This window comes from Lissotriton vulgaris, chromosome 7 (genome assembly GCF_964263255.1).
Source record: "Lissotriton vulgaris chromosome 7, aLisVul1.2, whole genome shotgun sequence".
In the NCBI taxonomy this organism is placed as follows: Eukaryota; Metazoa; Chordata; class Amphibia; order Caudata; family Salamandridae; genus Lissotriton; species Lissotriton vulgaris.
The window spans coordinates 1,504,220,276-1,504,234,689 of NC_141695.1; the positions used below are offsets into that span (position 1 = coordinate 1,504,220,276).

Below are 14,414 nucleotides of genomic sequence, written 5' to 3' on the forward strand. Positions count from 1 at the left end.
CTCCTCTAAATCTGGCACTTTATCTGCATTGAGAGTGGCTTCATCGTCCGATGATTCCTCTCAGACAAAAAAATCACTACCAGAATCTTCCGCTCCCTCCTCTGACTTAGATGCAGAGTCAGTCTCCTAATCCTGGTCAGAGGAAGACTCGAAAAGCATACCAACAACCTACTGAGCAGTCCTTGTAAGCCTAGCCTTAATCCTCCCTTACAAAGGAGACTTCACAAAGAAGTCTACAACAGCCAACACTGTGTAAAATAAGTAATGAGCAAAGTGTGGCTTTATCACAAAGATCTATATACTCAAAAACTGTACGACTCACTTGCCAGAGACAGCTAGACGCACCAGTACCTACTCTGTAGAGACACAGTAAAAACCAACAATATCCCTCTAGAAAAAAAAATTACTCGCAAGATAAAATACACATCAAGCAAAAATGCAAAAAAAATCACACACAATAAAACAGATGCTAAACATACTGCTATTATTACACCATTAACAAAAACACATTCATGCAGGGAAATGATACTCATTTAGACTAAATACTACAACAAAACGTTTTCTTACCAAACACATGCAACTACACAAACTGCAGAAATACCAGTAACAATAACTTCACTTTAACCTTTGGTTTTAATAGATATATTGGGTATAAAAGCACGGCATGCACACACTGACATATCTATTGTGATGGCAGATGAATAATTATTGTGCCTTATGACATTGGGAGACTTAAATGTGTCTTTTTATGTGAGTGACTGTGAAACGGACAACTGGGTTCATAAAGCAATATGAACGAGTAAGAGAGATTGTCCAAAATTTTAGGTGTCTGACGTTGATACTGTGTAGGATCTATTAACGGAGTAATGTGGAATGTTTCTGCCACTAAATGGGTTGTTTTAGAAGACTTGCGTAACTTGTGTTGGAAAGAAAAGGGGAAGGATGATTGTTAGGTTTGGTGTGAGGTTTATCATAGCAAAGTTGTAGTTGATATGCACAAGACTTAAACTGTTTTGAAGTAAACAGGAAGCAAGTCCACAGTATTGACTGAAAGTAACTGTCAGTTGTTAGTGGATAAATATTAAACAATTTATATTTGTTTTCTTCAGGTAAGAGAGCATGCTCCTAAGAAATCTTCTCCAGGAGAAGTTATGCAAATGAAACTAATGGAGAACATTGGTGATGGTGTCCGGAATACGCAACTTCAGTGGAAACTTAACCTCATCAACCATGTTGAATCTCTACAAGACGAAGTCACTCACAGAATGGATTTCATTGAAAAAGAACTTGACGGTAAAGAAACTGTTTTTCCATATGTCCACTTTGTCAAAAATGTGCAGCTTTTGCATGAAAAATGTTAGTTTCCGGACTGATGACTATTACTGAGCCTTGATTTTGATGGGTGATTTTTAGATCTAGATAGAAACCGCTTTAGCTGGTTGCCATAGACTGAGCTCTGTCATTGAGCTTGATTTTGATGGATGATGTTTAGAGCTAGATAGAAACTAGAAGGATAGCTGGTTGCCGTACCTCTTGTAATCATTAAAAAAAGCTTTAAAAAGCAGTATTGAGAAAAAAAGTTGGGTTCCACTCCAATGAGCTCTTCTTTACAGTGATTTGATTAGGCAGCATTTATTAGCTTGCCTATGAAGTAGTTCCATTGCTTACAGATGATAAACATTACTAACTTAGATCGCATTTCAAATATCATCAGAAGGCATTTCCATATTAGAACCCGTGACAAATACAATAGGAAGGAATTTTAATTTGTGAATTTTCTTACAGACCCCATAGGAAGAGGCATAAACAATGATAGACCACCTTATGCAGAAATGCACAATAGTAGTTTGATTTTCTTTGATGTAATACTCGTATTAGTAACGTAAACCCACTGTCAGATAAAATAGCAATCTGAATTAAAATTTAATAGGAAACTACTTTACATTGTGAACTCTCTCCCAAGTTTCATAGGATAGAGTTTACATAATAATCTCTGACAAATACGGTAAGAAAGGGTTCTACATTGGGAACTTCCTGACGTAAACCGTAGGAAGGGGCTTTCCATTGCTCAACACTGAGTGACTTTTTTTCCACAGCTTTCTAGCTATTTAGGGCCAGAGAGGTCTGGTTTTCTTTGAGCACATTTATAATTGTATGCAGTGTAGTTGTGTGAATTAAAGCAAACCACTTTAAAATGCAGTATTTGATGAAAGGAGGCTTGGCGCATGCTATTTGTTGGTATTTTTTAGGGTATTTAGCAGTTGTGTGTTTTACTGTGAAGCAGTTCTGTTCATAACGATAGCCATTTTTAAAATTGTTGCCATGTCAAATATATTAGGAAAGGACTTTGCCTGGTGTAATCCTTAACACAGTAGGATGTGGTATACATTTTGGACAATCACACTTCTACAGTAGAAAGGGATTTATATTGTAATCTCTGTGGCAAACAGCATAATATCGGTTTCAGTATTGTTTACCACTGAGAGGCCTTACACATTTCTTGTTCAGGAGAGGCTACAGAAGTGTGGTTTCATTGTGTAAGTTGTGTGCAACTTAAACAACCTTATATTTTCCAAATACTGACTGGACATGGCTTTATTTAGTTTGATTGTGTATTTTCTAATCTACACCGCCTTTCTGGTTGCGCTTTTATTTGCTGTGCCTCACTACTTTGACGTAGGGCTAAATGGGGCTATACTTGGTGCTCAGGGTCAAATATTAAGGTGTTCCTAAGACTTAATGTCCATCCCTTTGTTTAGCCTCATCTTTACTGGAATTTATTTAAGCAGCAGTTATGTTAGACCACCTGTGAATTAGTTCTATTGCTCCTAAACCAAACAAACATTATTAATGCAGACCCCAGCTCATATTGTGTGAAATACAGATAAAAAGGGCTTAGCTTGTTGTAACCCCATGATAAACATGCATGCGTTTGTACATTGTGAACTTTGTGATGGATACACTAGGCAGGGAGTTCTAATTGGGAACTCCATGAATAACCCCATAGGAAGAAAAATTATATTTTAGTTATCTGAAAGAAACACATAAGTGATAGATTCCTTACCTTATAACTACCCCCAGGCGTCAGACTGGATCCGGATATTGTTCGTCAGCAGAACCCCTGCGCGTCAGTGGCAGTCGTCGTGCGGCTACTCGTATGTCGCTGGTGTCTTAGCCGCCAAGATGACGTCGTTGGAGCTACTTAGACGTGCCCACGCGCGCTGACGTCAGTTCTTTTTCCTTGGCAGCAAGCGCAGATCCGGATAGAGCGGTACCCCCAGTCACTTTTTGACTGAGTTATTTTTGGGACTTATGTCTGTTTTTTGAGTCCAGGTGTATAGGGATGCCCGGTTTTAAGTCTTGCGTGGCTTGTCCCCGCATGATGATGGTTATGGACCCGCATTGTGAGTGTCTCTACTGCCGCGGTAGCCACCACGACTCTGAGTCGTGCCCCGAATGCCGGGCCATGGCTCCGAAAACTTAGCAGGCGCGGTCCCGAAAGTTGCTGTAGTCAGTCAAAATACTTTTATTCGATTTTGATAAAATCATAAAGACATTTCATACAAAAATTGATGATTGCATTTACAAATACAATAGGTACATCATGTTAAAATAAAAAATTAAAATGCATGACCAAAGCTTTACAATGCAACCTTATAAAAGACAGTATACATATTTAAAAAGCTAAAAATATCCGCAACAGTATGTACAGTGCAAATGAGCAATTTAGTCTACAGTGAAAGGGGGTCATTATAGGCTCGCAGCAGGTACATGTTTGACTTTAATGCACGCTGCTGCGGTCAAAAAACTTCCCATGCAAAAGATTATACGAACAGCACTCATTGATTGTAAGTATAGAAGTGCCGGTTTAACTTGTCTGAAGCCCGCCTCCCTTAAAATAGGAAGCAAATATTGCCTTCGGGGCACTGAGAACAGTGTGCAAAACAGGACGAAGTGCGAGGTATCCTGTAATGAATGCTTGTCACAAGAGCACAAGGGGGCTGACTCTGGCTAAGCCCATGATGGATAATTTCCCAGTAGGTAAGGGATCAGATTTAGTCTGAATTTAGTCAGGAGGAACCAATGAAATGGTCTTGTCACTATTGTAAGGTAAAGTTCCATGGAGGGGGAACATTTTGTTAGATAATGAGTCCTAACCGAGGGCTTCTGCAGTTCTATTTCCTCTCGGCTAGATCTTGCCAGGGACAAAAATTGCCTTTTGATCGAAACTATATCCTTGTTTGTAATTCTTTTAGGTGTTTCAAATAGTTCCAATCTTCCTAACCGATGGAATGACCTCCTCAGGTAGTCCAACCAAGGAATCTTTTTGTGGTGTTCCAGTGACATGACGTCCTCCATAATAGAGTGATTCAGGGTGACCTCTTTATTGAGCCATGTCTTTAGCCAGTAAATCAATGGGGCCAGGTTTATCCTGTCAATTATATAATCCAGACCCACCTCCGAATATATTGAGTAGGTTGGGGTAGATGGGGGGGACTGATAGTAATGAGCGTAAAAACCTGTTCTCTGCTCTCTGAATAGAATCAAGTTGTGCATAACCCCAGATTGGCGCACCGTACATGGCTATTGACATGCATTTCGAGCTATAAACCTTCAATAGGGCCTCCATTGGCCGAGCGCCAAGTCTTTTGGAAAAGGCCATAAGGGCGGCCGATGACCTGGCCACCAATAGGCTTTTTGCTCTAACCTGTGGGCCCCAAGTCCCCCTCTCGTCAAAGAGCACCCCTAGATAGGGAAAAACTGTTGTTCTGGAAACCTCCAGACCCTTACACCTGAAGGTTTTAATCATCCTTTTGTGCCTATGAACTCCTACTACCATTGTATGCGACTTGCCCACATTGACCTTCATGTCCAGATCGTCCATGAAGGTACCGAATGCGTCAAGCAAGCTCTGCAGAGCGTTACCAGTGCGAGCAATGAGGACCGCGTCGTCCGCGTATAGGAGTGCTGGGATCTTAGATACTCCTACACGCGGAACGTCACCCCCAGTCTTCTCTAGGCACTTCCCCAGTCCGTTGATGTATATGGTAAACAGGAGGGGAGCTAGTATGCATCCCTGCCTTACTCCACGCCTAGAGTCAAATTTGGCACTACATCTTCCCTCCCTGGTGACCCTGACCTTAGCGGAAAGATCCTGATGTAGCGAGGCCATGAATCTAACCAAGGCCTCGTCTATCCCAATCTCCAATAACCTGGCCCAGAGCTTTGTTCTGTTCACCAAGTCGAAAGCCGAGGAGAGGTCCATAAATGCTAGAAATAAGGACCCCTCCTTGGCGACCGTGTACTTGGCGATCAGAAGATGTAAATTGGAGCACTGTTCCACTGTGCCCCTCTTTTCCCTGAAGCCATATTGTATTTCGGCTAGCCCACCAATTTTCTCTATGCTCTCCCTCAGCTTGATTAACAGGACTCTGCCTAAGATTTTAACTGCAGAGTCCAGGAGGGATATGGGCCTATAACAGGCTGGGTCGTCCCGGTTGCCTTTCTTAAATATCGGGACGATGATGGAAGTTGCCCAGGAAGATGGATAATAGCTACTTGTGGCCGCGTTAAATACATTGTTCAGAACGCCTGCCCAGGTGCCAGGGGAAGATTTGTACAAGTCACCAGGTACTCCGTCTGGTTGCTGTAGTCCCGGGAATCTGCTCCACGCCGTTCAAGGTCCTGGTCCAGTGGGAGGTCGAGGGATCGGTCGATGAGCCACCGCCACCACCATCATTCGTCGAAGTCTTCGCACTCTGAGTCAGGTAAGGTGAAGCACAAAAAGTCGAAGAAGCGTCGTTGTTCTTCGCCTTCCCCTAGCCTGTCGGATGACATGGCTGAGGGTGTGGGTGGTGCCACCCGCGCATCTCCAGCGGAGCCTGCACAGTTGCCGACGGCCTACCCGCCCTTCCTGAGTCCGTCAGCGACTCCGGCCCAGCTACAGGACAACCTGTCAGCCATGGCCCGCCTTTTTGGCCCATCGGGGCCCGCTGGAACGTTTCGGGCCCCGCGGGTCCAACTGGGGGTCCTCGCTCTTCGTCGCCGGCTCCGGCCCGACGTCGTCAACCACTCCCGTCTCGGCGCTGCGAGACCCCCATGGATCCATGTTTGTTGTCGGGTGGCTTGGTAAGACCTCACTCGATGTCTACTGCACCACCGCCGGTGATGGCCGGCTCCATGGCCGACAGCGTCCTCTGCTTCCACCCCGACGTGAAGACAGCCCCGGACTGGTGTCTATCGACGCTGATACAGACGCCGATGGGGAATTTCTATCCCTTTCTCCATTCGCCTCCCTCTTTTCCGCCTGCCCAGCAGGTCGGGGAGGAACCTGAGGACTGAGAGGGGTCTGAGGACCCTCTCGCAGCCAAGTGCGAGTTAGACCCGGACTGGGGAGAGGTTTTGGAAGATGCAGGTGACATGGGTTTTACTCCAGAACCTGGCTTACTGTCTCCTTCTACCGTGGCTAAGGGAGGAGGGTGGCACATAGTCTGTGGTGTTGTGTAGAGCAGCCGAGGCGCTCTACCTCGAGCTCCCGACGGTGGCCGTCAGTACGAACCTCCTGGCCAGCGTCTTACTCCACGGAGCTGCTGCTGCCCTTTAATGACGCACTTTCTGACGTTCTTTTGGGCACCTGGTCCATGCCCAACAAAGGGGCTCCATGCGCACTCCTTCCGTTTCTGCTTTTTTTTCTCCTTTTGTGGCCAAGGAAGGGGCACCCAAGCACGTTCGTTTCAGAGCCACAGGCCAGCGCAGCCGCGGACATGGGACCCGCCGAGGTGAGTCACTGGGCCAGCAGATGGGTCAGTCCACCACCTCCCCTGCTGCCACTGCCTCCAAACCTTCCTAGTCTGGTGTTTCAGGCCCACCAAACGCAAGTGGGTGGCAGGATTCGCCATCACCTCCCCCACTCGCGCACCATCACTTAGGACAGGTGGGTTCTGCAGATAGTCCGATGGGGCTACTCCCTCCCCTTCGAGACTACCCCTCCAGCCATGCCACCTCAGTCCCACCGCATATCGGGGGACCACTTGGCACTTCTTCAGCAGGAAGTTACGGCCCTCTTGGCCAAGGGGACCAGTGAGCGCATTCCAACGCCAGAAGTAGGTCGTGGTTTACGCCCACTACTTCCTGGTTCCAAGGTAGGGCAAGGGCCTGCATCCTATCTCAGACCTTCAGAACGTCAATAGCTTCCTCTGGAAGGAGAAGTTCCAGATGCTCACACTTGCTCAGGTCTTGTCTGCCCTAGACCCGCAAGACTGGTTGGTAGCCTTCGACTTGCCGGACGCCTATTTTCATATCCCGTCCTACGGGCTCCTTTCGGCGTTCCTTTTATAGAGAAGGCTCCAAAACAAATACTACAGAACACCCTTCCTCATCCTACAAAAGTCCCAACCAGTGCTTCTTTTCCAGAGGATACAATAGATGAGGTTATAGGGGAAGCAACAACAAGGGCAGAGGCAGGGGTAATAACACCAGCTGCTCTCCTAATACCAAACAGTGACTTCCCTGCGCTTCCCCCCAATTATCCCACACCTGTCGAGGGACGCCTCTTACAGTTCTTGCCTGTCTGGAATTCCATCACGACAGACAAGTGGGTAAGACAAATTATCCAGTATGGTTATTGCCTTCAATTCACTTCTACTCCTCCAAACATAGCTCCTTAACAGCGTCCAATGTCATCAGAACATCTGACGCTTCTCAAACAAGAAGTTATTGCACTATTACAAAAAAATGCAATAGAACCGGTTCCCATGCCACATCAAGGCACAGTGGTCTATTTCCTTTATTTTCTAATTCTGAAAAAGGACGGCTCTCTCAGACCAATACTAGATCTCAGACCGCTCAACTACTACATCCAATCAGACCACTTCCACATGGTCACTTTACAACTAGTTCTTCCACTACTTAAGCAAGGCGACTTTCTCTCCACTCTAGATCTAAAGGATGCCTTCTTCCACATTCCATTCATCCCGCTCACAGGAAATATCTCAGGTTTGTGGTAGATGGGCAACATTACCAGTTCAAAGTTCTACTATTCAGGATCACCACGGCACCCAGGGTTTTCACCAAGTGCCTCGCAGTGGTTGCAGCCCATTTGAGAAGACCGCAAGTTCATGTCTTCCCTTATTTGGACGACTGGCTAATAAAAGCTAAATCCCACAACAGCTATGTTCAACACACACTCAATAAAACTGCTTCATAGTCTGGAGAAATCCCATCTCCAACCGTCCACAATACAATAATATCTAGGAGCTACACTAAATACTTCAAAAGCCCTAGCATATCCCACCCAAGTCAGGATAACAGCTATACAAACACTATCTCAAAGATTTTAACCACAACACTCACTACCAGCACAAGTGTTCATGCAACTAATAGGGATGATGGCCACTTGCATCTTTCTCGTTCCTCATGCAAGACTACAAATGCGTTTACTACAAGAGTGCCTAGAACATCAGTGGAACCAGGCTCAAGGTCAACTAACAGATCTGGTGTTGGTGGACGACCGCACCCATCGCTCTCTGCAATGGTGGAACACACAGAACCTTTCCAAAGGGCGGTCGTTCCTCAAGCCAGTCCCACAGGTAGTGCTAACAGATGCATCGCTCCCCGGCTGGGGAGCTCATCTTCAAACCCATCCCATTCAAGGTATCTGGACCCCCCAAAAAGAACAATTTCACATCAACTACCTGGAATTGTTAGCAATCTTCCTAGCGTTGAAATATTTTCAAGTACACATTCTAGGCAAAGCTGTCCTGATTTGTACAGACAACAGGACATCAATGTATTATACATACAAAAGCAAGGGGGGGGGTGGGGGGGGGCACACTCCCTACAGCTATCACACCTAGCTCAAAGCATATGGAGCTGAGGGATTCTGCAAACAATATATTTACTGGCAGAACATCTACCAGGGGTACACAATAACATAGCGGATCTGCTCAGCCATCAAGCACAACAGATCCACGAATTAGAACTTCATCCTCAAGTTCTTCTTCCATTCTTTCGCATGTGGGGACACCCAGAAACAGATGTTTGCCACACACCTAAACGCAAAATGCCCAAACTTTGCGTCCAGGTATCCACACCCGTTGTCCAAAGGCAATGCGCTATGGATGAATTGGTCAGACAAATTTGCTTACGTTTTTCTACCTCTCCCACTCATTCCGTTAGTGGTGAAGAAACTCAACAACACTCCCTCACAATGATCTTAGTTGCTCCAACATGGGCAAGACAACTATGGTTCACAACTCTATTGGAACTATCAGTAGTACCACATCAAAAGCTACATCTCTCACCCAAACTTCTTACCATGGAGAGATAAGACACACCGATCCGAATCAACTCAACCTTGCGATCTGGCTCCTTAAATCTTAGAGTTTGGCTACCTTAATCTCCCGCCAGACTTTATGAACATTATCAAAGAGGCCAGACGCCCTACAACACGGGCATGCTAAGCGGCAAAATGGAAACGGTTTGTCATTTATTGCACATACAACAACATCAACCTACTAGATGCTTCCATTCAAAACATCATCTGTTATCTCTTGCATCTACAACAATGTAACCAAGTGTATACATATATTTGGTGACATCTAGCAGCCATAGTGGCCTACCTACAAAATAGACACTTGTCATTGTTTAGAGTCCCCACTATCAAAGCCTTTATGGAAGGACTTAAAGAATAATTCCACCAAGAGCTCCACCCTCTCCAGGGTGGAACCTTAATATAATCCTTACCAGACTAATGGGTCCTCCTTTTGAACCTCTCCACAAATGTAAACTTCAATTTCTCACTTGGAAAGTAGCCTTTTTGGTTGCTATCACATCTCTCAGGAGAGTAAGTTAACTCCAGGCATTAACCATACGAGAACCATTTTTACAGCTCCATCAAGGTAGTTCTTAGAACTAATCCAAGATTTTTACCCAAAGTAGTGTCTGCCTTCCATCTATACCAGTCTGTTGAACTCCCAGTATTGTTTCCTCAACCAGACTCTGTGGCAGAAAGAGCTCTACACACCTTAATGTTAAAAGAGCAATACTCTATTACATTGAAAGAACAAAATCATTTAGGAAAACCAAACCACTTTTTGTGGCTTTCTCTCCACCTCATAAAGGTAATCCTATACCCGGAACAGGAATTGCTAGGTGGATTGTAAAATGCTTATATATATGCTACATCAAAGCTAAACGCATGTTAACCATTCCCCCTAGAGCTCATTCAACACGCAAACTAGGGGCTTCTATGGCATTCTTAGGGAACATTCCCCTAGATGATGTATGCAAAGCCGTAACTTGGGCTACACCACATACCTTCACAAAACACTATTGTGTAGATGTGCAGGCAAAACAACAAGCTAGCGTGGGCTAGGCTGTACTGAAAACACTATTTCAAACTACTGCAACAGATACAGGTAGGCACCGCTAAAGAGGTAACTGCCGTATAGTTAATGAAAAAGTGTACAATCTGCAGCTTATGCCTTGAACGGTATGCATCTGTTCTTGGCATGTAGAGCTGCAGAATTGTACACGCCCACCCACCTCCCCGGGTACCTCTATCTGTTCCAGTATTATCTTAGATACATCACTCATGGACATCTTTATATTTCTCACTACTCCATCTAACCCTAGTGGCAAAACTAACGATGGAGCCGCAGCCCATGCGCACTGTCCACAGAAGGAGTCACCAATCTTGTGACTACAACACTTCTTCGAAGACAAAAACAACATGCAAACATCCGAGCCCAACACCAGATGGCGATCTATGCAAAAGTGTACAACTCTGCAGCTCTACATGCCAAGGACAAATTCATACTGGTGAGTAGCATTTTCCTTTACAGCCTTATGATCATACACTCACCACTCCTGCATGTGTCTACCGTTGCCCACGCATTATCTCTTCAAGAGCACCTGGACAAATTCATGGAATGTTTGCTGGAAACTTCAGGGCTACTCTGAAAGCTGAGATTGCCCCTCTACTGGCCCGCCTTGACCGGTTAGAAGGGAAACTGGAGGATCTAAAGGAGTCCACTGTTCTTAGCAAGACGGTAGGTCGGTTGACCATTTCATGGCCTCACCATCCTCAGATAAGACATTGCTGTATTTAATGATCCCAATTTACCTGTTCAAATTGGGGGTGTGGCCAAGCGGCGGACCAAGATGGCCGTGCGGCTTTGAAGCTCCGTCCAAGTGCTTAGCAAAATCTGTCTGTCTCCATGAAATCCTGATCGCTTCGAAGTTTGGACCAGCTGCGCTGATTCCCTCATTGAAGATGCAGGTGTGGGGGATCAACCGGTTGATGCAGCAACAGGTCGATCCCCCATTGCCTCATCTGTCTTACTCCGGTCCCCATCAGCTGACTTACCCTCAGATCAATGTCACACAAGCATGGGCAAAAAAGACCCCTAGCAGAGGGTGTTGACATGCTGCACTGGGCCGATGGTTGTACAGGTGTCTGAAGGCCTGCGCGCCTGGCTTCAGACTCTGCTTCTTCCCACTCTGCGTGGCTAGCAGAACAAGGAGCAGGGTATAAATCGCTGAACAGCAGACTCTCTGGATAAATGCCTTGACTCACTAGAGGTGCGGATAGCCATCCATGACCGGCGCCTAGACACAGCAGAAGGCAGAGTCTCTGATCTAGAGGACAGGGCTGCACAGTCAACGAAACGCCTTGAGCGAATGGAAAAAATTAAAAAAGATATTGTTTTAAAAAACGTGCATTTAGAGGTGCGCAGTCGCCGCAACATCCTCCGCATTATTGTGGTCCCGGAGTCTACAAACACAGAAAGAATGGATATATTTGTTGAAACAATGTTCGTTGACATGTTCAGAAAGGAGGCCATCCCCTGGATTTGTTGTGGAGCCAGCCCATCGCTCCTTAGGCCCCGTCCTAACCCTGGCTGTCCACCTCAGCCTATCATAGCATGCATCATGAACTTCCGAGATAAAGATACTGCTCTGCGACTGGCCAGAGAGCGGGGTGCACTTAACTTGCAGGTTTCACTGTGTCATTCTTCCCAGACTTAACTATTATGGTTCAAGAAGCTCACCGAAAGTACTCTGGGTCTCCGCTATGGCATGTTGTACCCTGCACGCCTACGAGTTGACATTAAGGGCAGGTCTCGCATATTTGACAATCCAAGAGAGGCCCAAGAAAGAGGCTAGAGGTGGCTCTTTCCGCCCCCCCACCCCCCAAAACAGCGGCTCTGCGGCCAGTGTTGATCTTTTATCGAATGAATAATCTACATAGCTGCCCGGCTAGTGTTATGAATCTCCTCATAGATGGCAAAATTATGTGCAAGTCTAAGCTCAATAACAAAATTGAGACAGTATTAGCTATTACATTTTTGCACTGCTTTAATTATGCTGAGCACCCTTGGTGCGTTGCCTCCCCCCCCTAGGTGCGTAGCACAATGTTGAATTCACAGAGCACAATGCATTTTCCTGAGACTTTATATTTCCAGACGAGATGTTTACAGGATGCATTAGGTTATTGGTTGTTTTGAGAGGGATCCTTGCACATTGGGACCCAGGGTTGGGAGGGTGGAGGGAGGGGATGTTTTTTACTTTGCTATATACTATATGTTCCATATATTACAGTCAGAGGTTCTTTGCCACACACTACAGTTTCATCGTATTGAATCAATGCTTTAATGTCTATTGCCCCTAATTTAGTAACCCATTCTAATCTTTCTGTCATCACTTGGAATGTAAGGGGACTCAACAACCCCAAAAAAGGCAAACATGTATTGCAGTATTTGCAGAGGTATAGTGTGGATATAGCTTTTCTACAGGAGACTCATCTGCCCAAATCAGAAACCAGAGTTTGCAGCTAGCTGGGGCCCACATAGTTTTTTTCTTCCAATCACAGCACAAATGCTCGCTGTACAGCGTTCTTAATCTATAAGATACTCCCTTTCTCTTTGTTCCTCAGCCATAATGACAGGGAGGGCAGGCTCTCTATTGTTGAGGGCAGACTCATGGGGCGCACCGTTACTATGGTATGCATTTACGCTCCTAACACGGACTGTCTTGATTTCTTTCTAGAACTAGACGCCACAATTCTACGCTTGGGCACTGACAGCCTGCTACTGGGGGAGAACTTCAGCTTACTTCTAGACCGCACACTAGATAGCTCTTCAGAATCCGCGGACACTAAGCCTCGCACTCGTCAGGTACTGTTAGACACTTGCGAGACACTCCAACTCTCAGATATTTGGAGAGTCCGCAACCCGACAAACCCAGGCTTTACACACTATTCAGCACAACACCTGGACTAGGTTGGATTACTGGCTTCTCACCCCGCAACCAATCATGTGGTGCACAACAATTATGTCACTCCCTATGACATAATCAGATCACGCCCCAGTGTTGTTTAGACTCTGTATCCCCAGACCAGAGGGTTGTGAGCGTCAGTGGAGATTCCCTGGCAGTGCGTTGAAAGATCATTTTTTGACTCTGAGATCAGAGACTCAATTGAGGGCTATTTCGAGCTAAACATGGGGTCAGTAGATACATGGGTAATGCTTTGGGAGGCATTTAAGGCCTGCATCAGGGGTATTGACATAGCAAAACATGCCGGGTTTTAAAAGATATGAGGAAAACTTTAGCTAATATCGAACAACAACTGACGGCTCTAGATGCCTTCTTGCTCACCTCACAATAAGTGGCTGAGGTAGGAAAGCGCTGTTTGGCGTTATTGGTGGAGTTCAGGGAAGCCGCTGATGGGGAAATACATTTCCTTAGCAAATATACAACAGCACATAGGTATGGTGAAGGAGAAAGGCCGGGTCGCACACTAGCATAGTTGTTGAGGCCGCCTTATTCTATTTTTTTTTTTCCTTCTTTTTTTTTTTCTTTTTTGGTAATCCTCATATATCACAGATGGAACTCTTGATGGGACACTGGCTCCTCCATGCACTGCTGGCCGTTCTGTACTGACCCTCGTTGGTTTTGGCCTGATGCAAGTTGGTTTGCCCGCACCCTCAAGTAGCCACTACCTTCCCCTCCAAACTCCTTTTCTTTCACCGATCCGAGTGCGCCCTTTGCTACTTAGGAGTACGGGGAACCAGCAGGGCTCCAGACAAATCATTGGAAAACCAATCATCGAGCTTGCCATGCCACCAAGGCTGCCCACACATTCGTCAAGCTTCTGGGATCGCATGCCACATCTGATTTACAAGTCAACATTATCTGCTTCAGGCAATTAGCAAAGGTTGGGGGAGTTGGATCTTTCCATGCCCTGCAAATCTCGCGCCTTGCTAAAAGGATGGTGAAAAATACAAATTTGGTGGAAAAATCATTAACTTGATAGTTCATCACAAGCCCAAACATGACTGTAAACCTTGGGAGTGCTATAGGCATTAAGAGGACTTCTTCCAGAAATTCCTTTATCTTCCCCCAATATTCCG

At 45.6% G+C, this 14,414-nt stretch overlaps 1 protein-coding gene across 1 annotated transcript in view; it reads left to right on the forward strand.

Annotated features, from left to right (window-relative positions):
- Positions 1–14,414, forward strand: part of PHF20 (PHD finger protein 20) — a 1,006,161-nt gene that overhangs the window by 961,517 nt on the left and 30,230 nt on the right. The window contains exon 21 of the mRNA XM_086932347.1: positions 1,110–1,293. Within this exon, the coding sequence (XP_086788473.1) occupies positions 1,110–1,293 (184 nt within the window). The remainder of the gene's footprint in view (positions 1–1,109; positions 1,294–14,414) is intronic.